Consider the following 23,443-nt stretch of genomic DNA (forward strand, 5'->3'; position numbering starts at 1 on the left):
ACGAATTTCATATTTAGACTTAGGTCCTGTCCCTAAGATATCTCATTTCGTATATACAAATATTCCAAGCTCCGAAAAAATCCAAAATCCAATACACTTTTGGTCCCAAGCATTTCAGATAAGGGATACTCTACCTGTAGCTAACCCCATGGAAGATAAATTGAGAGTTTAATAGACTTTAATCCAACAACAAATATTAACAAGTGCACATCACTGTGGGAGACACAAAGGATTATAAAGTAATGATTGCTGGCCTCTGGAACTTTTTATGGTCTCATTAAGAAGCTATGACATCGCCACATTAAGAGATAACTAAGAATATCCAGCTGTAATCAAATGGCAACACATGACAGTGTTATTATATAAGTTCACAGGAAAAAAGGAACACATCTAGGAGGAGTTGCTAGAAGAAATTAGTGGGTGTGAACAGAGCCTAAAAGAATGGGCCAGATGAGAAGAGCAAAGGGCAGTCCCTAAAAAGAGAATTGCAAAAAACAAGCTGCAGAAGTGAAACTGCGCAAAAAGAGGGAAAAGGGCAAGGCAGCCTGAGCCTGACAGAGCACTTCCACACAGCAACAACAACATTGGCTTTTGGTATGCAAACCAACCAAGCCCAAATCCATAACCCCAAACACCTTCCTTGATGGGCTCTATCCCCCTGCCCTAATCACCCAGGGGCCAGGAACTGGACCACTAGGGGCCACCCCTACAGCCTAGAGTCAGCTGAAATTATGCAAACTATCCAATCCTAAACCTCTTTAAGTTTGCTTACCTTACCTTGCTCATTCCTTACTGCAAAAACCACAATAAAGTCTCCTATCCTCAGTTCCCCTCTCTCTCCCTCTCCACCCACCCCCTCTTTCTCTCTTTTTCTCTCCCCACCACTTGCTAGTTTCACCTCAGTGCTTCCCCATGTGACCCCATGTGGCAAGCCATGCCTCCTGCCTCCTGTTTGTAGGGGACTGTGAGTACAATTAAAACTTCTTCCCTCATTACAGCCATTTTCATGTCTGTGTGGCTTACCATACCTCATTAAAATGAATCCCAGGTACCATTAAAATAACCTCTCAAGACTGAATCCAGAAGATTCTCAAGGTCAAGTGAATTATTTTGACCTTCAGACCCAGTCACCAGGTGCCTTACATTTCTACACAAACCATCCTTTTCCTTTATACAAGTAACTACGTCAAGAGTAGTTGAGGGGATGACCAAAATGTCACTTCTGAAAAGGGCAACTCAGAGGTCATTACTAAAGTTCTGCCATATGTTCATTCTTACCAGTGGACTCTGCAGCTTACCATGAAATGTTAACGCATGTTCCAGGATGACAGGAGGCTCTGTCTTGCTCACTGCTGTATCTCCAGTATCTAGATGTGTGCCTGACACAGTCTGTACCCAATAAATGTGTCTGATGAATGAATGAATTGTAAAGAATAGGTACACGTCGATATAGATGGTCTGTGGAATGCAGCTTGAGAGGCAGGACAGTATCAAGACCCCTGAGCAGTAGGCAGCATGACAGTGAGTTAAGAAAATGAGTTCTAGAGTCAGACTGGAGGTTAAATCCCTCCTCTACCATTTGCTAAATATGCAACTTTGGACCAATCACCTAACTCCACAAAGCCCCCAATTTTTCATGTATAAAAACTGACACAACAAAACCTACTTCAGAAGGAAAGGATTAAACTGGCTAGCCTACATAAAACACTGACATTCTGGTCAAGATGGCAATGTAAATTCACATTTGGGGGTCGCACGCACACCATCATCTCCACACCTCCATTTGAAATACCCAGCAGTAACAGATGAAACATGTTTTAAAAAGAAGGGCAACAGTAGAGTCATCACCACAATTTTTAAAATGTGATAAACATCTCCACGAACCAATAACAGAAAGCCTAAGTGGTACACACATTTGAAGCTACAGGCAAAGGTGGCTGGATAGTCAAGTGCTCCCCCGAGAGAGAAAAGCAGACGGAAAGGTCTGCTCACTGCCTGAAACTGCGACCTGGATGGGGCTGGCAGCCTTGATTGCACATCACTTACTTTATCAGAACACTGTAATGCTCACTACCCCTAAAAACTACTGTTTCCTTTTTCAAAGGTTCCCTTCGGTTTGCCCCTGAATTACAAAGGCAGGCAGTAGCTCTCTTTACATACTCTTCTTTCAGGCCTTAACTCTCTTACCCCCATGCTTTCTGCCAATCCTTTTCTTATTTATAGAACATCCCTACACAGTATCCCTTTTGTGATTTAACATGTGTTAATAATTCCACCTTTTATAAAAGGAGCTTTTCCCAATTATTTACACATCGATAAGCATTCACCTCCAAACCCTCATAAACCATCTCTTTATATGGCACTAAAGTAGAAAGCAACAATGAAGTTACTTAGCACCCAGAATAAACACAGAAATTACGACCTACCTTCTAAAGCCAGAGGCAGAGAGAGAGAAGACATAAGCATAAACAAAAGTAATGCAAGCTCATTATTCATTCATATTTACTATGCAAAATGAAAGTTTTATGAAGCCTTGAATAATATATATTTGTTCTATTATATAGGCAACTAATTCTCTGTAAATGGTAATGTATCAGTATTAACACTCTCCCTAATTTCTGGACATGAAGGTAGTGAAATGTCCTCTGTGGGAGGTACAGAACTAGGGTCTCTGAAGGGCCTTCCTGCTGCAGGACAACTAGCCTTGAGATCAACAACAGCAAATGTAATTCTTAAGACATTGCTGGGCTTTGGAGAGCACAGAGAAATTAACAAGGCATTAAACACAGGTAAAGGAAGAAGTAGGAGCTAAGAGGGAAGAGGGAAGGAGACAGAAGAAAAGTGAGCCAAAACCTGATCTGTGAACAACGTGCAAAAGAAAACGAATGCAGGGTGCCAGGGAGCTAACTCTAACGCCAGCACTAGGATCTACAGACGCTGTTCCCATTCCCTAGATATGGTAAGTTTAGGGAACAGAACCTAAAATTCCAATAATAAACCAGAACCCTCAATGGAGCTAAAGTGATCTCAAAAAACCCATTTCCAGCCTCCTGGCAAAAGCAAAGACAAACCCTCTGGGAGAAACTAGGATTAACAAATATTAAATCTGTGGTCAATTAATACTGATCTCAAAATAAAATATCACTAAATGTGTAAGAAAAGAAGTCACCATGAATGAGAAACAGCCAAAATAGCAAGTTTAGGCATGTAAAGACTTAAGATACTAGAATTATCAGGTACAAAATATGAAACATATAGTAAATGTTTAAGGAAATAACAGATGTCTAAAAATGAACAAAGAATCATCAGGCAATCTAAAGCAACCAGCCACATATGAACACCAAACCAAAGAGCTATTAAAACATGAAAATGAATCACTGAAATGTACAGCTCAATAAATTAAGTAGTAGATTAGACCCAATGAAGAGAGCTCGTGAACTGTAAGAAAGAATTGAAGTGATTTCCTAGAATGCAACACAAAGAGCTTGAAGGAGGAGAAAATAAAAGTAAGCTTAAAGATAGGGAAAATATATAAAGAAATTTAAATAAGCCTAGAAAATATGGCCAGAAAGAATACAAAATTATCAGTATTTGAGAATTTTACAGAAATGATAAAACATGAATACAGAGACAGAGGAAGCAAATATATACCAAGCAAGGTAAGAAATCTTCAACTAGATATTTTGTGGTTAAACTGCAGAACACCAAAGACTAAGAAAAAGATCTTAAGAGAAGCCAGAAAGAAAAGACATTTAAAGGAACTGCAATTACAACAAAAAAAGAATTTAAAACTGCTACAACGGCAACTAGCAAACAGTAAAAGTGTGACACAAATACTATTACTACTACTAATAATAATACATGTAATACAAATAACAACTGTTTGAAGACAATGAAGAGCAATCTAAGGGAGATAAAACTGAAGAGATTATGACCCTTCAAAGAAGAGAAGCTTCTTTGCCAATAAGTTTTAAAATTTTGGTAGTAAGAATTCCTAGAATTCTTTAAATAATTAGAAAAATATTTAACTTACCAAACCTGAATCAAGAAAAAAACAGAAAACCTGAATAATCCTAAAACTACTAAAAAAATTGAATGAGTAGTTAAAATCTTCCCATTAAAAAAACAGCACCAGTTTCAGATGGTTTTATAGGAAAGACTTGAAAATTATTCCAGCAACAGATCATTCCAATATTATACAAACTATTACATATAATAGAAAAAGAAGAAATGCTTGACAACAGGTTCTATAACCTTTATAGCAGGACCAGTCAAAAACGATTTAAAGAAGGGAAATTTAGGCCAACCTCAGTTGTGAATGTAGATCCAAAAATGCAAACAAAATATTTGTCTACCCAAAAATCTAGAACCACAATTTACCACATTAATACTCAAGAAGAATCATCATATGATCATCTCAACCAATGCAGGGGAAAAAATTAGAAATAGAAACAAACTTATTTAATCAAATAGGGAAAGTTCCAAAAATTTACAGAAAACATTCTTGTTCTTTTTTTTTTTTTTTTTTTTTTTAAGAGATAGGGTCTCACTCTGTTGCCCAGGCTGAAGTGCACTTGAGCAATAATAGCTAACTATAACTTCAAATCCCTGGGTTCAAGTGATCCTCCTGCCTCAGCCTCCTGAGTAGCTGAGACTACAGGTGTATGCCAACATGCCTGGCTAATTTCTTAATTTTTTTTTTTGTATAGACAGGGTCTTGATATGTTCCCCAGGCTGGTCTTGAATTCCTGGCCTCAAGAGATCCTCCCACCTCGGCCTCCCAAAGTGCTGGGATTACAAGCATGAGCCTCTGTGCCCAGCTCCAGAAAACATTATTCTTAATGTTGAAACATTAACAAAACTCTCTTTAGATCAGAAACAGGATGAGCACCTTTATCACTTCTATTTACCAATGTACTAGACGACTTAGCCAGTGAAATAAGACAAGGAAAACAGACAAACAAGAAAGTTAGCCCATTGACAATCTATCTATAATACTGAGAAAACCAAAAAATCCTATATACTAAATATAGGAATTAAATAAATCATATATATTCACTTAATACAGTAGTGGGAATGAAGAAACTAGAGCTAAATTCAAAAACATGAATAAATCTTGGAAATAATGTTGAGTGTGAAAAGCAAGTCACAGATGATTACATACCATATGAGACCATTTCTATTACACTCAAATCTAAACAAAATTACACAATGGATTGTTTAAGGATACAAATATATGTGGTAAAATCATTTTTTAAAAGAAAGAGAATGACGAAATGCAGGGGAGTGACTGCCTGCAGAGGTGAGAAAGGATGGCATCAAGGAGGAGCACCTAAGAAGATTCTAGCTCTTAAAATGAAGGGGGGGGTGTTTTCACATCATGCTTCCTGCCATATATGTTATAGATTCTTTAGTAAATGCATCAAACATTACATAAATAAATAAGTTAATGGAATAATTCAAACAAACAATGGTCAGTAGATACATATTTAAGTGACAGACTTAATTAAAGCTCCTATTAAAAACAACTCCTCTACACAGGTTTCATTCACAGGGCAGTAACTACAGGAAACACAATACCCACCACAAAATATGCTGTGAATCAATGTCTGTGACTCTGGGGAAGGAGCACAACCCTCAAAGGAGAGAAAAGGGAACCACAGTTATTAAGCACCAGCCATGAGCCAAGTCCTGGGCGGGAGGTTTCCCATATCTTGTTTTATTCCATAAACCCAGAAAGCGCCTCATCATACACCCACAGAGAACTTTCCTCCAATGGCCTCCTCCTCCAGCAAGCTCCGCAGCTGCTCATCTTAGGCCTTTCTTTAAATTTATAAAGTTTGTCTTCTCACACCAACCTAAACAATTCCTCTTCAAACCATGAATAATTTCTAGAAAATCAACAATTAACTTTCAGAACCTATAATTTGGTTCTGAGCTGGTTATCCAGTATCTGTAATCTGGCCATTTGGCTAATACATTTGGACAAAAAAAAAAAAGACTTTAAATCTAATAAATCAAAAACCACATCCAAACATTCTTCCAACTTTGAAGACAACATATGATCAACACACACAGATACGCAGACACATACAAAGATCACAACCTCACTAGTAGTCAGAAAAATATTACTAAAAACAGTGAGTTTTTACATGTCAGATTTAAATATATTAAAAAGACAAATCATTTCCAGAGTTAGTTAAGGTAAGAAATTTACATAAGACTTACATATAAGTTTGTATGACCTTTTTGGAGAACAATTTAGCAAAATCTATTAGTTTTTTAAATGTACACGCTCTTCCATCTAATAATTTCACATCTAGGTACCCACACAGAAGAAAAATTCTCCCATGTGTTTGCAAAAAAGAAAGTTCTTTGCAGCATTGTTTGTAAAAGTGGAAGGAAGGAAGGAAAGAAATACATGTCCATCAATAGCCATTTTTATTTGTCTTCCAGTAAAATTAAAATCCAAAATACCTTATTTTCAAAAAGAATCATAAAACTAAATGAATTAACTAAAACTTACTTCAAAAAGAAAGAGGATGGAGTCCAGCTCCTCCCTTTGTGACTTATTATTCCCTGGAACATTAAAAAAAACAAAAAATGAATTATGACATGTAAATTTTAGGGTAATACAAATTATGTTTAAATGGCAGTTTAAAACATTTAAGCCTCAACATGCATTCGTTTATTCAAAAAATAGCAAGAAGCAGTGTGGAGCATGAATTAGGATTATAAATGGACAACTGATCCAGTCACCTCTAACAGAGCTGCCCTTTACTGCTTAAACAAAGCTTCTGTGTTTTCCAAGTTGTTACCAAGATGTGACAGGTAATTAATTCATTTCTCAACTAGTTACTTATTAGCTCAAATTACAGCAGAATGCACAACAAAAACAAAGAAAAAGTTACAGTTTGGTAATACAAAAAGTCATACAGCAGATAATAACTATGAAAAGTAGTATATCTTTTTAGGCAATTACACACTGTCCCTTTGATAATAACAATAATAATAAAAACTCCAACACCTACGGCAGCAGTTACTATTTATTGTCTACTCTCTATGTACCAGATACTGTGCTAAGTGCTTAGCATACATCATTTAATTTAGCAATCAGCACTTCTTCTGTAAAGGGCCAGATAGTAAATATTTTAGGCTTTGCAGGTCTCTCTTGCAACCACTCAACTCTGTTGTTACAGTACAAAAGCAGCCACAGACAATACATAAATGAATGGGTATGGCTATGTTCAATAAAACTTTATTTATAAAAACAGGCAGTAAGTTATAAATTGTAGAACCCAGATCTAACTAAATCCACACAGCTCTATGAAGTAGATATTATTCACTCATAGACATATATTAAAAAGAATGTCTATATGTCAAGGAGTATTCTAGGCCCCAGAGGATACAGGAGTGAACAAAACAGACAAAAATCCCTGCCCTGGGAAAGTTTATATTCTGGCAGGAGGGATTCTATAAATGAACAAGTGACAAAAATGAGAGGGAAGGCAGATGGGGAAGCCAAAAAGGGTGGTATGCAGTTTTGACTGAGGAAGTCAGGGAACATCTTGCTGATAGGGTAACATCTGAGAAAAGGTTTAAGGAGGTAAGGAAGCAAGCTATATGGAAATTTGGGGGTAAGGGAACAAGCCATAAGGAAATTTGGGGGAGGCATGTTCGTCCACAGAGGAACTGAACGGTGGTCAAGCATGCTTGACACGATCAGGAAACAGCCAGAGAGGGCCCTTGAGGCTGGAGCAAACAAGGGGGAGAGTGGTAGCAGGAAAGGTTACAGGGTAGGTGGGGCAAAGGAAGGCAGATTAGGTAGAGCCTGAGGCCACTGTAATGACTTTGGGAATGAGCAGCCACGTGAGGGTCTAGAGCAAGATTTCACTCATATTTTTAAAGCATGGCTCCAGCTGGCAGGCACACATGTGGAGGGGGGAGGTGTGCCCATTTCTAAGGCTACTGCTGTAATACAGGTGAGGATAACAGAAGCTAGCAAGCACTTCAGTGTTACCAGTGTGGGCAATGAGAAGAGGCCAGTGATTCTGGCCTCCTTTTAATTTTGAACATAGAGCCAAGGTTTTGATCTGAATAACTAGAAGGCTGAAGTTAACACAAGGTGATTTCGTTATTCCCAGTAAACATTTTTTTCTATTCATTTTTCAGGATATACTTTCTTCCCTGCAATCCAATCAAATATAAATTGCACTAAAAACAAAAAAACTTCAAAAACCTCACCCTGTTTTTATTGGTTCCTCATTATGATTGCAGTAGACTACAAAAAATGGCCACAGTTTTTCCCCTTCCATAAAATAAAGAGAGATCTATTTTTCTATTCCTTGAATCTGGGACACCGTGTGACTTGTTCTGGCCAATGTGACATTAGCAAATGTGACATTGTGAGGCCAGCACAAGCTTAAAAAACTGTATTCACTTGCTGAGCCTGGGACTTTGAGGCTACCACGTGAAGAAGCCCAACTCAGCCAGCTAGCTGGAGAATGCAAAGCCACCTGGAGGAGAAATAACACGTTCTAGTCAACAGCTTGCCAACAGCTTCCCACCGCAAGACGTGAATGACACCATCCCCACCTGCTGACCTCAGAGGCATGAACCAGCCTAAATCAGAACTGCCCAGCAGACCTAGAGAATCATAAGCTAAATGGTTATTGTTTAAAGGCATTCCCTTTGGGGATGGTTTTTATGCAATCTACTATGCAGCATAAACTGATACAGTCTTGAATAGCCATATTTTTCTAAAAGGATGGAGGGAGGAAAGAGGCAAAGAGAAAAGTAGGGAGAGAAGGAGATTAGGAAGAAGGAGAGGAGAAAGAAAGGGAAGACCTTTTAAAAACAGGTTTTTCAGTTGTTGGGGTTTTAGGGGTTTTTTTTAGATCTAAGGTTTTAATTTTTCTTCTTTGCTATTTTGAGTGTGCGCAATATTACATTTTTCTCCTCCATATACCTGTGAAAGAAAATAAAGTGGTGCAAGTCTAGGAAGCAAGATAAAAATCAGATGGTTTCATATTTGAAATACCTACCAATTTGGAGAAAAAATATAGGTTCATGATTTTTATCAATTCATAAATCACAAGGAGGAAAACTGAGCAATGGATTAAGAAAAAAATGGGTTGGCATCCTGGGCACATGCCCATCTAGGACTTGATGGCCTGCAAAAGCCTGGAGCACTCAGTAAGACTCAAAGCCATCTGCTGTATGTCAGAGACCACCGCAGTGGCTCACCCGAAATTCATTCCCCTCCATGCTTGACAAGTGCCTCTTTCACAGGAGCCAGTCAAGGCATCTGACAGGAGGTCCCTCCGTTTTTCCTCTTAACCCCAAAATATCTCTGTATCTACACTCATCCTCTTATCTTTTCCTCCTTACCTAAAAAGATCACCTGTACACTCCTCTCCATGTCTCTCTTTTTCCCTGACCCTGTCTCAATCCACTTCCAATGCCTGCATCATCAGTTCCCTCCCCCTCCAACTGACCAACTCCTCAGGCTGTGAACAGGCAGATGCATCCCTTAAAAACCTTCCCATGACCAGCTTGAGATATAATCTCTATCTTCGCATCAAACTTTCTAAAAGGGTGTTCTCACAGGTCGCCCTCACCAGCTCACCGCCTGTTGCTCCATGTCCATCCGCCTAGCTCTGCATCTCCTCCTCCCCTAGAACTTTTCTCTCAGCTGTCACTGATGACTTCGAGATGAACTCTCGCTTCCCAGCCCCGCTACGTCTCACCCTTCTGCATCATCAGGCTCTGCTGCTCTTCCACACCTTCAACTCTGTCTTCCCTGGGCCTCCATGACAAAACTGTTTCCTAGCATCCCTCTCACAACACCAAATTTATCTGCCCAATAAAAGAAGAATTACCCCAAAGTTCTGACTGTAACTCTCTTTTCTAAATATACTTTCTCTCTTGGCAATAGTGTGATTTCACCTCTCTCCCCCAGAATCCAGTCTCCTGTATTTTTACTGCCCAGCCAATACCTACACCTGTGTGTCCCACAAGACCCTCAAACACAGAGTGCCCAAAGCTGTAACCTATTACCTCCCAAACCTGGCTCCCTTCCAGGGCTCCCTCTGCTGTAAAGGCACCTCACAAATCAGACTCAGCATCCTGAAAGCATCTTTGACTTCTCCCTTTCCCCAATATCCAAATCTCACAGACAGTGCACCCATTGAGACACAACACTTTCTCTCCCCTTAACTACCACCTTCCTGGATCAGGTGTCACCAGCTCTCCCGTGGATGACAGTACCAGCCATCTGATTGGTCTTCCTGCCTCTAGTTTACTTGCCACTTTACAAGACATATGTCTTAGTACCAAATGTTTTCAAGGGCTCTAACCCCCTGAAGAGCAAAGTCCAAACTCCTCTGAAGCCTCGAATTCAAGGCTCCTTGTAAGCATAATCTGATTTCCTGCAAATCTCTTTACACACTTTATGCTGCAAGAAAAAGAAATGCATTCTCCACACATGCTATAAGAATGGCCCTTGACTTTATTCATGTTCTAGCCCTCACCTGCAGTGCTATTCTCTTCCACTGGAAATCCTGCATCTTCTTCAAAGTCCAGCCCCAAGGCCACCTCTTCCCCAAAGCCTCTCCCATACCCTCAGCAATAAGTCATCTCTCCCTCTTCCCAACAACCACAGAACTGTGTCTGTATCTCTCTTACAGCACAACTGACTTTCTAACCTGTTTCACAGTTACTTATGCATATGGCTTATTCCCAGGCCAGTCCACAGACTTATGAAAACAAAAGATGGTGACAGCAGCTAATACTTACTGGCCATGTACTAGGTGCCAAACTGTCCTGAAGTCCTAGGATATCTGTTAACCTGTTTAATTCTAACAGGAGAAAGCCAACTCAGAGAGAGGTTAACTTGCCCAAGGAGAAACACCTAGAAGGACAGGACCAGGACCTAAATCCACTCTGGCTCCCTAGGCTGCACTATCCTGCCACCTAAATACAGAGCAGAATGTGCAGTGTGACCTGGTTGGTTTGATCCTTAAAGAATATTTTTTATATGGACATAACTATAAACATAATATATTAATAATATATATGGAAGGAGATGCAGGATATCTTTAATGGTGGTTGCCTCTGCAGAGCAGAACTGGGGGTTCTAGGCAAAACAGACACTTCAGTTTTCATTTCAAACCCTTAAATGAAATTTGAATTTTTAAAACAGTATGCATATATTACTTTTCTTTCCTTCTTTCTTTTTCTTTTCTTCCTTCCTTCCTCCCTTCCTTCCTTTCTTTCTTTCGTAAATTATTCCTTTGAAACTCATCTCTTATTCCTTCTTCTATTTTTTCCTTTAGCCATTTGCTGTTCCATTAACACTTGTATAAGCGAAAGTTCAAGGGAAACAAAGATGCCAACCAGTCCACCATGTTCTCACAGCTTTGCTAAAGGCTTGGTAAGAAAGAGAGCTTTAAAATATATAATTTGTGGCTCATGACCCATACAACTTCTAAAAATTCCTAAATGTTTAAAAAAAAAAAACAAACTTCGTAGAAATGCTTACCTTTTAATTTCAAACTATTTTCCAGTGTTATAAAATTTTCATAGAAGATGAAATATATCTGAGAATAGTTGGCCTCAAAAAACTGCTTAAGATCACTTGCATCCACATTATCTGAAAAGAAAAAGTTTTCATTTATGACAATATATTTACACATAAGAATTCAGAAACAACCTTTTCAGAAATGAAGGAAAGTAGTTTTATTCCCTTATATAAGACAAAACAAAACAGTATCCCCATTTGTTTATTTTCTGCCTAAAAGAGTTTTGAATTGCATCTGGGGTACCAGCCACCAGGCAGCCCTGTGCAGGAGATTGTGAGGCCAATTTGAGGAGGGCAGAGCTGATGGGGGCACAGCATCAACTGACCAGCTAGAAGGTCAGAGGTAAGGGGGAGGCGAGTCTAGGGAGGGACAAGATGACTTGTTAGGGGATGGAGAAGTGGGGGTTCAGGGAGGAGGCAGCTTTTGACACAAGCCACAAAGAGGGAAAGGTTTGTACCTCTGAAAAACAATTTTGCTGGTTGGTACTATATGGACCAAACTCTCTCCCTCCTCGCCAACATAACTCTCTGGGCATGGAGAGAGAAACCAGCTCAAGTGAACTAGCCATACTCCCCGCCACTTCCACCCATCCACTTCCATCTGGGTCCTGTGTGTCACCTTCCCTCCAGCTTCTAGATGACCTGTCCCACTCTTGTTTGAACACTGCAGGGCCTGCCATGTGGTCCTAGAGTCGTCCCTGTTGTACCAATTTTGCTAGAACCAGGGACAGCAGGTGATAGGCAGACGGTGTAGTGCAGCAACAGCTCCCCTTGGGGCAGAGTAGCAACACAGTCACTTCTTCCAAGGGCCCCAATCAGCCAGGGCAAAACCTCACAACTCTGGGGGTCAAAGGAGCTATCCATCTTTGTACATTTTCCTCAGCAAACAGGTTGGTTGTGCCATTTACAGGGCCCTAACCAAGCAGTTAGCACTTTGCGAGAATATACTAGTAACCTAAGGAAAATTAAAAACAGCTTTCTTAAAATTCTGCAAGGGTTGCTCAAGGAAAAAAATGTGTTGCTACTCACTCTGTAACAGAGTGGTGTCAAGTGCTTTTGCAGTCCTAATACTGCGAATCTATGTGAACATACCCATCACTATGTTCAAATTCTATAGAAAGTTAACAATAATGCAGATGACTCTAAAGAGCTGTTTTTTCTTGGGTAACTATTACAAGAGCCTATCAAGCAAAAATCTGCCCTGGTTCTTTAAAATAATGTACATAAGGTGTTTAAAAGCCATATGAGTTGCCAATTTCATATTATATTTAGTACAACAAAACAAAACTGAGCACAGAGCAGTGGAAATTCCTAGTAACTAACAAATTTACCTATGTAAGAAGAGCAGGTAACAATGAAACCAGTATCATCAACCCATATGAATATGATCATTCTTATGACCGACCCAATTTTGCCAAGGAATTCTAAGTGCCTTAGGCAGAACTTGCCAGTACCAAGGAAGAGTTTTGTACATGTTAACTCCAGTGCAAACTGCTAGGCACTCTACCACTAACTGTTCCTCTGCCCAAAGCATGCTTCACCCAGATGGCTCCCACTTACCCCTCACTGGTCAGCTGTAGCATCCCCACCCCACCGCCAGACTAGGTCCATGCTTCTGCTGTGTGCCCCCACCCTGTCACAGAATATGTCATACTTCACTTAATTCTGGTGGAATCTCAATTGAATTCCTGACTTCATTGAGAATGAATGATCTGTCTTTTCTGTTAGATATATCCCTGCTCTCCCAGAACCCACAGTCTATCTCATGCATCATTATGTCCCCTGCATCCAGCACAATATTTAGGTCAATGTTTTCTTCAATGAATTGAATAAAAGAAACAGCCTATAGCCTACACTGATAAAAGGTTGAGTACAACTTGTAAACCTACAGGAAAGACATGGTCTACCCTCAGATCCTTGGGACTATCAAAAGAGAAATTTCATCCCTCTACTGGGACTCTCGATTTCTATCTGCAGCCCTGACGTCTCCCCTGTGGGTTCTACATTCACAGCCTGCTGCCAACCGGACTTCTCCACATGACAGTCTAAAAGCCCTCTCAGATTAAACACGTCCAAAGGGAAGATCTCCCCCTCAGATCCTGTTCCTTCCTCAGGCTTTTCCATCTCAATAACTTGGAACCACCAGCCACCCCACTGCCCATGGCAGAGGCTGGATGTCCTGGGTTCACTCCCTCACTGTCCATCTCCAGTGTGTCACTCTGTCCTGTTAGTCTACCTTCAACCTGTGTTCCAGCCCTGGGCCAGTTTTGCTCTCCACAGCTCTGCCTGGTCCACATCACCATGAATCCTCAGAGGCTGGGACCTCTGCCCACTGCTGGGCTCCCTGTTTCCACTCTTCCTCCATTCCCTATAGCAGCCAGCATAATCTCAATCAAATCAGATCACTCCTCTACTCAAAACCTTCCGACAGTCTCCAGTAGTACATAATATAAAATGCAAACTTTTTACCATGTCCTGCAAGGCCCTGAATGATTTCCCCCATCCAACACCAACTTCACTGCACACCACTCTCCCCTCCACACCCCACACTCTAGCCACTGGGGCTTCTTTCCATTCTCCAAACTTCCCAAACACATCTCCACTTGGGGGCTCTCAGGGATGCTGCCCCGACTCCCAGATCTTCATACGGCTGGTTCAGGTCATCCTTCAGAACCAGGATCACACATTATCTCCTCTAAGAAACCTACAAGTGCCCCCATGTGTCACTCTTCCTGTTTCATCCCCTCCCCTGCCTCCCCCTTGGTAGCTCTGCAGTGAACAGGCCTCAGAAACAGAATGGCATAAGCAAGCAATTTCCTTAGCATGGAGGATGTGGGTGCACTGATGCAGCAAGACAGCACAGAAAGTGACTGGGCAATCAACAATTCCCCCATCTTTCCCTCCCTTGGTTCCTCAGAGACACTAAAATATCAGCAACCTAAACAAAGAAGGTCCTCATCAAGTGTGAAGAGCCCTAATACACACTGAGATGTTCTCACAAAGCCAAAAGTCCAGGAAACAACCACTTTCTTTCTTAGCCACCCAGTATCTTTCTTGTGGATAAGGCATAAATGGTGCTAAGCGTAATCTACTCCCTAGTAAGACAATTAGACGTGTTTAAGGTAACCCAATACACAGTAAGACTACGAGCACTATGTCTGTAAGATACTCAGTTTATTTACACGTGTCAAGGACTCCTCATTATTCTGAGAGTTCTCTTCACATGATTTCCCCCCTACAGCACTTGAGACCAGTTGAAATTATGCTACTTATTTATTTACTTCTTCATTGCTTTGCACCTCCACTACAACGTAAGCTCATGTGGGCAGGATTCTCATCTGCTTTATTCACTATTGCATCCCTGGCCTCAAGAACAGAGATTGGTACATAAAAGGTATTCAACACATATTTGTTAAATGAATAAACAAAGAATAAATATCAATAAAATATTTGTTGATTCTATATATAAAATATTATGTGATATATATTATATATTATTAAATTATATATATAATATTATATAATGTTAAATATATTATATATAAAATATATAATAATGTTTTATATCTCTAATTCAAAATCTAAAATTATTTCCTGATTTGTCCTTTTTTTAAAAAACTCCCCAGAGGAATATTCATAAAGTAAACATAGATCTTAAAGAAGGCAATCACAGGTACTGGAAATTAGCTTCCTCAAAAAATGAAGACAATAAAGTATCAAAAGCTTAATTTTTCACAAGGCTAACCTCAAAAAGAACAGAGATATAATAGGAAGGCTTTGCTAAAAAAAATAATAAATTAAATAAATAAATAATAAAAGACTATAACCACAAATTCCTTTAGACAGACATTCTTGACCTATTAATTCAAACATTTATTGAACCCCTACCCATGCCAACTAGTGCTATGCCAATTTCTAAGAAATTCAAAGAGAATAAGACCCTCAAGGGTGCACAAGTACAAACAAACAAGTAACAGAGAGGGCGCCATGGCTGAAGCCCACGCTGGGCATCCATTCCATGCAGAGGGTGGGAATATTAATAATGCCATACATTTATGTCATGCTTTCTGCTTTAAAATTCATGAATTTATTTTACTTGGCCCTCACCACAACCCTGTGAAATAGATGGGTACGTGTGGTCAAAGGAAAGAAACCTCAAGGTCATGATCTCACGTGACCTGCCCAGGGTAACATAGCCAGATGGAGGTGACAGCAGAACTGCTGCCCTGGTCTTCTGACTCGAAGCCTGAGCAGTACAAAGGCCTCCGGGACAAAAAGGAATAAATCAAAACTAGAAATCAGTCGGGAATAGAAAAGAAATGCATCATCACCTTGAGGATGAGCAGGAGAGCCAGAGGATAAAAGAGCAAGAGGAAAACACCAAGGTGAGAAACAAGAAGGGAGAGAGTGACACTGAAGAAACAGCTCGTGGAACTCTTCCCCACACCCTCATGGGGACAACAGGGAAGATGGAGGGAGGACAAAGCAGTACTACAGAGCCCGGGTTGGAAACCACCTTTGAGGAGATGATTTTCAGTGTTTGGCTTGGATGCTAGCACACTGCTTCACTTCTATCACAAAACTCAGGGAAGAACATCCAAGTTAACCACAGGAAAGCAAATACCAGATAGTCTTGCAGAGCTGGGAGTCATTTCTGAATTTTTAAAATTTCCTTTAATTTCTCATTCTCCTTCACCACCAATCAACAGACAGTAAATTGTTTCTATTATTTTCCCATTAAATCTCAAAGATAATCTTCTATTTTCACACCACACCCACCCTCTTCCACCCCTTTGCCCAGCTAAACCTCTTGTTGACAAATATTTCTCCACATCTAGCTGAAAAGCAACAGCAAAGGTTGAAGGCAAAACCTCTGGAGCAGATTGTCTGTGTTTAAGTGCAGAAGCTACAGAACCTTGGACAAGTTATTTAAACACTCTATGCCTCGATTTCATCTGAAAATTAGGGCTAAAAATGGTTTGTACATCACAGGGCTGCTGTGATGATAAAATGCACCTACGTAAAGTACTTACAAGAGTGTCAGTCAGCATTATACAAATGTTAGTTGTTCTGGAATTATTTAGCTCCTAGCAAAGGTCACTAATCCCCATATAGCAGTAAGCACTACCAATAAACATACCCACAAAACCACTGGGATTATCCCTCTATTTCCTTCCACACATAATCTTCCTCAGTAGCAATTCTACTATTTTTTTAGTTAGAAGGGTCATAACACAGGAGACCCCCAGAAAGCACCAAAAGAAGGGGAAAAAATCTTTATCCCACTCAGAAGCCCCAGTGAGATGCTCTCAAGAACAGGAAGGAGCTCATGTTCAGTTCTTCCCTGGTAGGGAATGACCCTCCCACAATGCGCTCTCTATGCCCCCATCCCTCCACCTCCACCCCAGAGCTAAGAGCCATCCCAGCCCTGTCTACATGTCTGTGTGTAGAGGAAGATGGGTGTCTTTTACTATTTTCCTGAAATTCCCTAGATAATGGCACTGAAGGCCATTATCAAAATCACAGGCTGGTGAGAAAGAAAAGGGACAAGTGAAAAATTTAAGGCAAACTTGACAACTTATTAAAACGGTCATTCAGAAACGCTCAATGAGAACAAGGAAAACAATGAAGTGCAAGTACACTAGTCAGACACAAGACAGAAAATGCTGACAAGGATGAATGTCATCAGTAATGCACCATTACTTACAGGCTAATATGATTCTGGTGATTACATGGTTAAACAACTGCCTAGATCCCTGCCCTCTTTCCCTCTTGTGGTAATTTGTAAAAATGGCACAAATTATTCCTTCCTTCCATCCACACCTTTGAATTCTACCCCATGTACTGACTCAGGGCCGATCACCTGACTTGCTTGGCCAAAAATGCCTGGAAATCTAACAGTGGTGGCTGGGAGAGCCCCAGGTAGTTGCCAGTGCAAGGGAAGTGAGAAAACTCATGGAGCAGAGCTGAACCCAACCCACAAGTCTGGAGTCAACCTGCAATCAGATGCAGAACTGCCCTAGCCAACACAGACCCAACACAGTGCGAGAGAAAAATAGATGCTTGTTGCGTAAGGCTCATGGAAGCAGCTGAGGTTTGGGATGGTTTGTTATGCAACATTATTGTGGAAAGGTCAGTGCAGAAAAAGCTAAGCACAAAACAGCCTCACTGGTCATGAGGGCCAGCAAGCCTATGAAGAGGTACTCCCAAGTATAATATATCATCATCTCCACTAAAGAAGGAAAAGCAGGAAAAACAGATCCAAGTAAGAGAGGCAAACTTTCTGTTAACAGTGACCCACACTAGCCAGAGTGAAGGCAGGGACTCCTTTTCCTGACGTAGCCAGTAAGTTTCAGTATCTCCCGTGCATGCAGTAATGTGCTAACTGCAGGTCAGGAGCTTATCTAGGTAAGAAGGCAAAATCTACATGATGAAGACTTTCCAGATTCACTAGGTAATCAGATCATAGAACAGGAGGAATTTCAGGGATGGCTGATCTTAAATGGCCAATCAACACTTTTGTCATCATCATTATTATTACTAAAGAGAAATTTCACATCTGGAAAATGCCTATATGTACAGACTTAAAAAATGTCACCTGTACTGATTATATGCAAATACAAAATCTTCATGTGGATGAAAATACTAACTTATATAGCAGAAAACTTAACTCACCTTATGAAAAAGGCTCCAGGCCCAGTGCTGTCAGGGTCTGAAACTCAAGAACTGGTCAAGGGTGTGGTGTGAGAAGCCCAGGGGGAAAGGATGAAATGAGAGGCGGGCTGTGAAAGAGCCACAGAGTTCCTTTAGCCCCTTTAGCTCAGCCCTACTCATTCCCCGAGTCAGCTCTCAGGTAAGGACACCTTGTCTGGCTCCCCATCCACGCCCCTCATCTCACTGGTCTCAGATGCCCCTCTTGCTTAGACACCTCGGTGTCTCCCACCAGACTGTGGGAAGAATGTCAGGTCTCCCTGCACCCAAGGCATGGACACTGAATAAATACACACTAAATAAATTTATCAATTGGCATAATTTAGATTTGTGAAAAGACTTGATAATTAATCCCTTAGTATAAATGAGAAGAGAGCATTCCTGAAGGTCACAGCAAACAATAAAATGATTTTTTAAAAATCAAGGCAAAACCTCGTACACTAATGGACAAAAAAAGATGTCTCCAAATCAGGAGAAGGGGTCAGGGAAACTACCCTAAGATACCGATGACAAATTGATAAAACAGGGTAACAAGCAATGAAGACCTACTAGTAAATAATAATATTTTCAAAATAATGATGGCACAAATATATGCTCATCCCTTAAATTACCAATAGTATTCATATTATTAAATTATCTAATATTTATACACTATCTATTATAAAGTCGATGTCATGTAAGAAAAAATCTAAAACCAGAAACATCCTACTCAGCAGTAAAACTTTTAAACTTTTCAATATATATTTTTTAAGTGAATTTATGTTAATATTATGTTCTTTTACTATTTAATGAGTTACTTCTACAAAACAGCAAGTAATTGCCACCATCATATTTGTTTACACACACGTATTTTTATGCCTGTTACAAATCTAATACTTACAGCATAACTATCATACAAGTAAACATAACCAAAATTGCACTTTTTAAAAAGTAAAATACATCCTCAGGCCTATAATTCCCTTCCATCTCTCAACTAAAGTAAGAAAAATTAGTGGGATCACAAATGTTACAATGTTACAAGGAATTTGAAAAATAAAAGAAAATTAACATAAATCACTCTCAGAACATTCACCCCTCCTGCAGATTTACCCACCCACTCATGGCAGAAAAGTTTGCTCCAAATCTGACCCTCAGTCTCTGGCCTCTAATCTGAGCTCTGTCCCACAAGCCCATATACCAACAGAAAATTCCTTCTTGGGTTTCCTGCCTCAGAGTCAGATCAGAAAGAAATTCCACCCCCAGCCTCATCTTTCCCCACATCCTCACTGACCCACACCCTCTCTCATCTCCCTCTCTGTCATAACTTTTTCAGTCGAAGGTTACTTATGGAACTTCTGTAAGGCTTTATGAGCCAAAAGATCAAAGCCCATTCTACAAGTACACTTTTCTAATATCACGGAGACTTTATATTTCAGAAAAATTCTCTGAAGTACCACACTTGCAATCTGCATTCACTTTTAGGCATAAACATCATTGGACAGGACATATTTGACATGGAATTACTCCTGAAGTCTAGGAGTAATGTATTCAAATCCTGCGCCTCCCTTAGTCCACACCACCCCATCACACTGAAGGGATGTCCTCCCTTTGCTCTTTGCAACACCCCTATTCCTTCCTCCTTACCTGGCTACCACAAGTTGCCTAAGAGACCACATTCAGTAGGAGACTATAATTAGAAGTAATCATGGACCAACCCACCAGGTACACATCAGGCAATGTCCCATCAGGCCTTGCACTCAGCTTTCCATCCAAATCCATGTTTCCCACATCATCTTCATCTCTAACTGTCACCCCATATAGCTATGGGCATCACCTAATCTCACTCCAGCTTCCCAACCCTACCCTCCCACCCACTCTATCCAATAAAGCTCACCAAATCCCTGCTCCTCCACCACACCTCTAAAGATCGCCTTCCTTTCAGCTCTACCTGAAACCTGGCAGTCACCTGAGAACACTGCTTCCCTGCAGTCTGCCAGGTAAGGCTTCTGTCTTTTAGTCCTCTCCGGGGCCAACAGCTGATGCCCTGTGTACCCTGTGCCCAAGCGTCACTAGCCTAGCCCATCAAAAGGAAAAGGAGTCTAGAACCCTGGCATAATATTTCTGAAAGCATGTTGGGGTCTAAATTGCATATTCCTATTTGCAGAAAATGATACAAACTCATCTTTTAGCTTCATTGATAGCTTTGTTTCTTACATATATTACAGCCATGTTTGTACATACTAGTTATACTGTTTAAATTTTTTAAAATTATTCCCCTAATAATATACACACGTATATCCAGAATTTATCATAATTGACTATTTATTTCCATAGGTGTTGTCTGCAGCATTTTAAACTAAAAAGTGAGAGCAGCCTGGAACAGACCCAGTTGGTTTCCCACTTCAAACAGACCCTCACTCTTCCTAACAGAGCCCCTATTTGTTCAGGGCTCATCCTCCTCCATGAAGCTGTGTCCCTCTGGGATGCCGGCCTGTTCCCAGCCCTGCGGGGTAGGACCTGATACTGCTGAGCCAATGAGGGTGGCAACAGGCCCCTTGCCAGTGACTTGTGTAGGCTCAAGCCTGTGACCCAATGCTGATCAATATGAAACAGGAGGAAATCTGATGAAGATATCAGGGACAAGCTTTATTGGTTTTAAAAGAAGTACCCCATTTTCTCCTGCCTCTGGGTATCATTCTATTTGGGTACAATGCTTGCAATGGCTGTGAGCATTTTACCACCCTGAGGACAAACCTGTCACATTAAAGATGGCAAAGCAGAGAGGCACAAAGAGCCTGGACTGTCAGCATCACTGTATTGGTGAATTAGCTAACTCTGTGGCCTCCCTGCCTTGGGACTTCTTTCTACAGGAGGAAAAAAATCCTTATCATTTGTTTATATTTGAGCTTTCTGTTACCTATAACCATCCTTATAGATAGCTAAAATAAAATCTGACAATACCAACAAGAAACAAGTACTAGCGTCAATTGAAAAGGTCATAGAAATTATAGTCATCTCTCTTCATTTCCTAAAGGTATGTTGTTTCATGTCCTTATACCTTTAAGGTAAATCAGATTTAGAGAGTCAAATTCTTAGAAATTAGATAGATGTTAATGCTGTTATCCAGGACTGACAGTCTATGTGCAGTAGTAATTCTGTATAAAGATATACTCTATGTATCTAGTGTTAAAGTTTTAAAAAGTAGAGCTATTTTTTATTTTAAACATTTTTTTTTTAAAAAGAAGGGGTCTTGCTCTGTTGCCCAGGCTAGAGTGCAGTGGCATCATCATAGCTCACTGCAACCTCAAACTCCTGATTTCAAGTGATCCTACTGCCTCAGTCTCCTGAGTTGATGGGACTACAGGTGTGCACAACCATGCCAGGATAATTTTTCTATTTTTTGTAGAGATGGGGTCTCACTATGGTACTCAGGCTAATCTCGAACTCCTGGCCTCAAGCAATCCTCCCACCTCAGCCTCCCAAAGTGTTAGGATTACAGGCATAAGCCGCCACACCTGGCCCTATACTTTAAACATTTTTGACACACATTTCCCAAATGCAGGATTCTAAAACTTTGTTTTTAACAGATATCAAGTACCAATGTAATAAAACAAACTATACTCACCAATGAAATATGTTCAAATCAAATGTGGTTTATACATATTTTAATAACATTTATCCCTTTTATAGGAATCAAGTTTCATCAGACTTTTTAAAGTCAATGCACACTTGCTTTTCTTGATCTGAATTAAGGCTAGCCTGCATTATAGTCAAAATCACTCATGAAGGAAAAAGTCAGAGACAGAAATAAAATGGCTAAAGCAGCTCTACTTCTCTATTCTTCAGAATTAAGGAAGCAGAAAAGTGGTGAGGAGGGTGTCCAGAGCCATCCAATAATGTCTTATGTCAAATAATTATTATTCTTACAATAACAGCTTACAAAACAGCTTTGCACACACTGACTCAATTAACCCTCCATCAACCGGAGGAGGCAGGTACCATTCTCATCACCAGTCGGAAGAAGGGCCAGAAAGGATAGGTCACTGCCAGGACTCAAACCCACGCAATCAAGGCTCCCTTACTCTGCTCGCCTAATTAAGTCTAACACTAATAGAAAGTGAGGGAGAAGGTACAAGAAAGCATACCTGAAGATATATTATGTTTTATTTTATTTTAAAACAAAAAGAACACAGGAAAAATATGGTATAAGTCACAGAACTAAATAGTTATTAAATCCAGAAGAGGGCCAAGGAGTTGGTTTATTTAAAAAGGACACCAGAGACAGCTTGTAAGTGCAATGACCTTCCTCCTAGATAGGTTAAAAGGGTGGCTTTTCTGTGAAATTAACTCAGTGGAAACTGAAGTGGACTTCCCCAAGGGACTGTCTTTACTTTCAGAAAATCATCATACTGGTCCTCTGCCAGTCAGCAGCCCCAAACACTGTGATCTCTGCTGTATTCCTTGCACAAGAACCAAAGGCCCTGCTGATCACTGGGCAGCCACTTGCAGGCACACAATCTGCTGACAGCAGCACGTGAAGGTCTGAAACTCACAACCTGAGGACTGGGTGGTAGATAACTTGTTACACAGGAGTCCCAAGGAGCAGGATAAAGTCACTTAAGTATTATGTAAGTCTTCACTTACTGATGCAGAAAAATGTCCAAGGCTTAAGTAAAAAATATAGTGTTAGTCTATGTATAATGACTATTTGTGTAAGACGGTGTTTGGGTGTGTGAGTGAGCAAGCAAGGCGGGGGAGAAAGACAGAGAGAAGAGAACAAACATAAGCAAGAGCAGGCACAAAAGGCAAGTTTACCAAAACTGTAATGAGGGCTATCTGGGGGTTGCAGAATTTGAAGAGCTTTTTGATACGTAAATTATTTTTTGCTTATTCATATTATTCAGATGTTTATAATGAGCATGTAAAATTTTATAACCAGAAAAAACCATAAAGCTATGTTTTTTTCAGAGAAAAAACTTCCAGAGTGTTTTGGAAAGAGATGTTTTTCAAAGCCTAAATATTTACCACAAAAAAACTCAGCAGTCATGACACCAGGACATACTTTTCCCCATAACTGGTCTTAATTTCAACTTTGATGAAAGCTTAACACCCAAACAATATGTAAAATAGCATCTTTACCAATTCTAAAATGCTCTACAAACAGCAAATAAC

General features: G+C 40.2%; 1 protein-coding gene across 1 annotated transcript in view; it reads right to left on the bottom strand.

The window, feature by feature from the left end:
• Positions 1 to 23,443, bottom strand: part of RALGAPA2 (Ral GTPase activating protein catalytic subunit alpha 2) — a 313,050-nt gene that overhangs the window by 275,137 nt on the left and 14,470 nt on the right. Inside the window, exons 2-3 of the mRNA XM_069495868.1 lie at positions 11,543 to 11,653; positions 6,527 to 6,579 (exon numbers count right to left, since the gene is read on the bottom strand). Coding sequence (XP_069351969.1) covers positions 6,527 to 6,579; positions 11,543 to 11,653 — 164 coding nt within the window. The remainder of the gene's footprint in view (positions 1 to 6,526; positions 6,580 to 11,542; positions 11,654 to 23,443) is intronic.

This window comes from Eulemur rufifrons, chromosome 20 (assembly GCF_041146395.1).
Source record: "Eulemur rufifrons isolate Redbay chromosome 20, OSU_ERuf_1, whole genome shotgun sequence".
In the NCBI taxonomy this organism is placed as follows: Eukaryota; Metazoa; Chordata; class Mammalia; order Primates; family Lemuridae; genus Eulemur; species Eulemur rufifrons.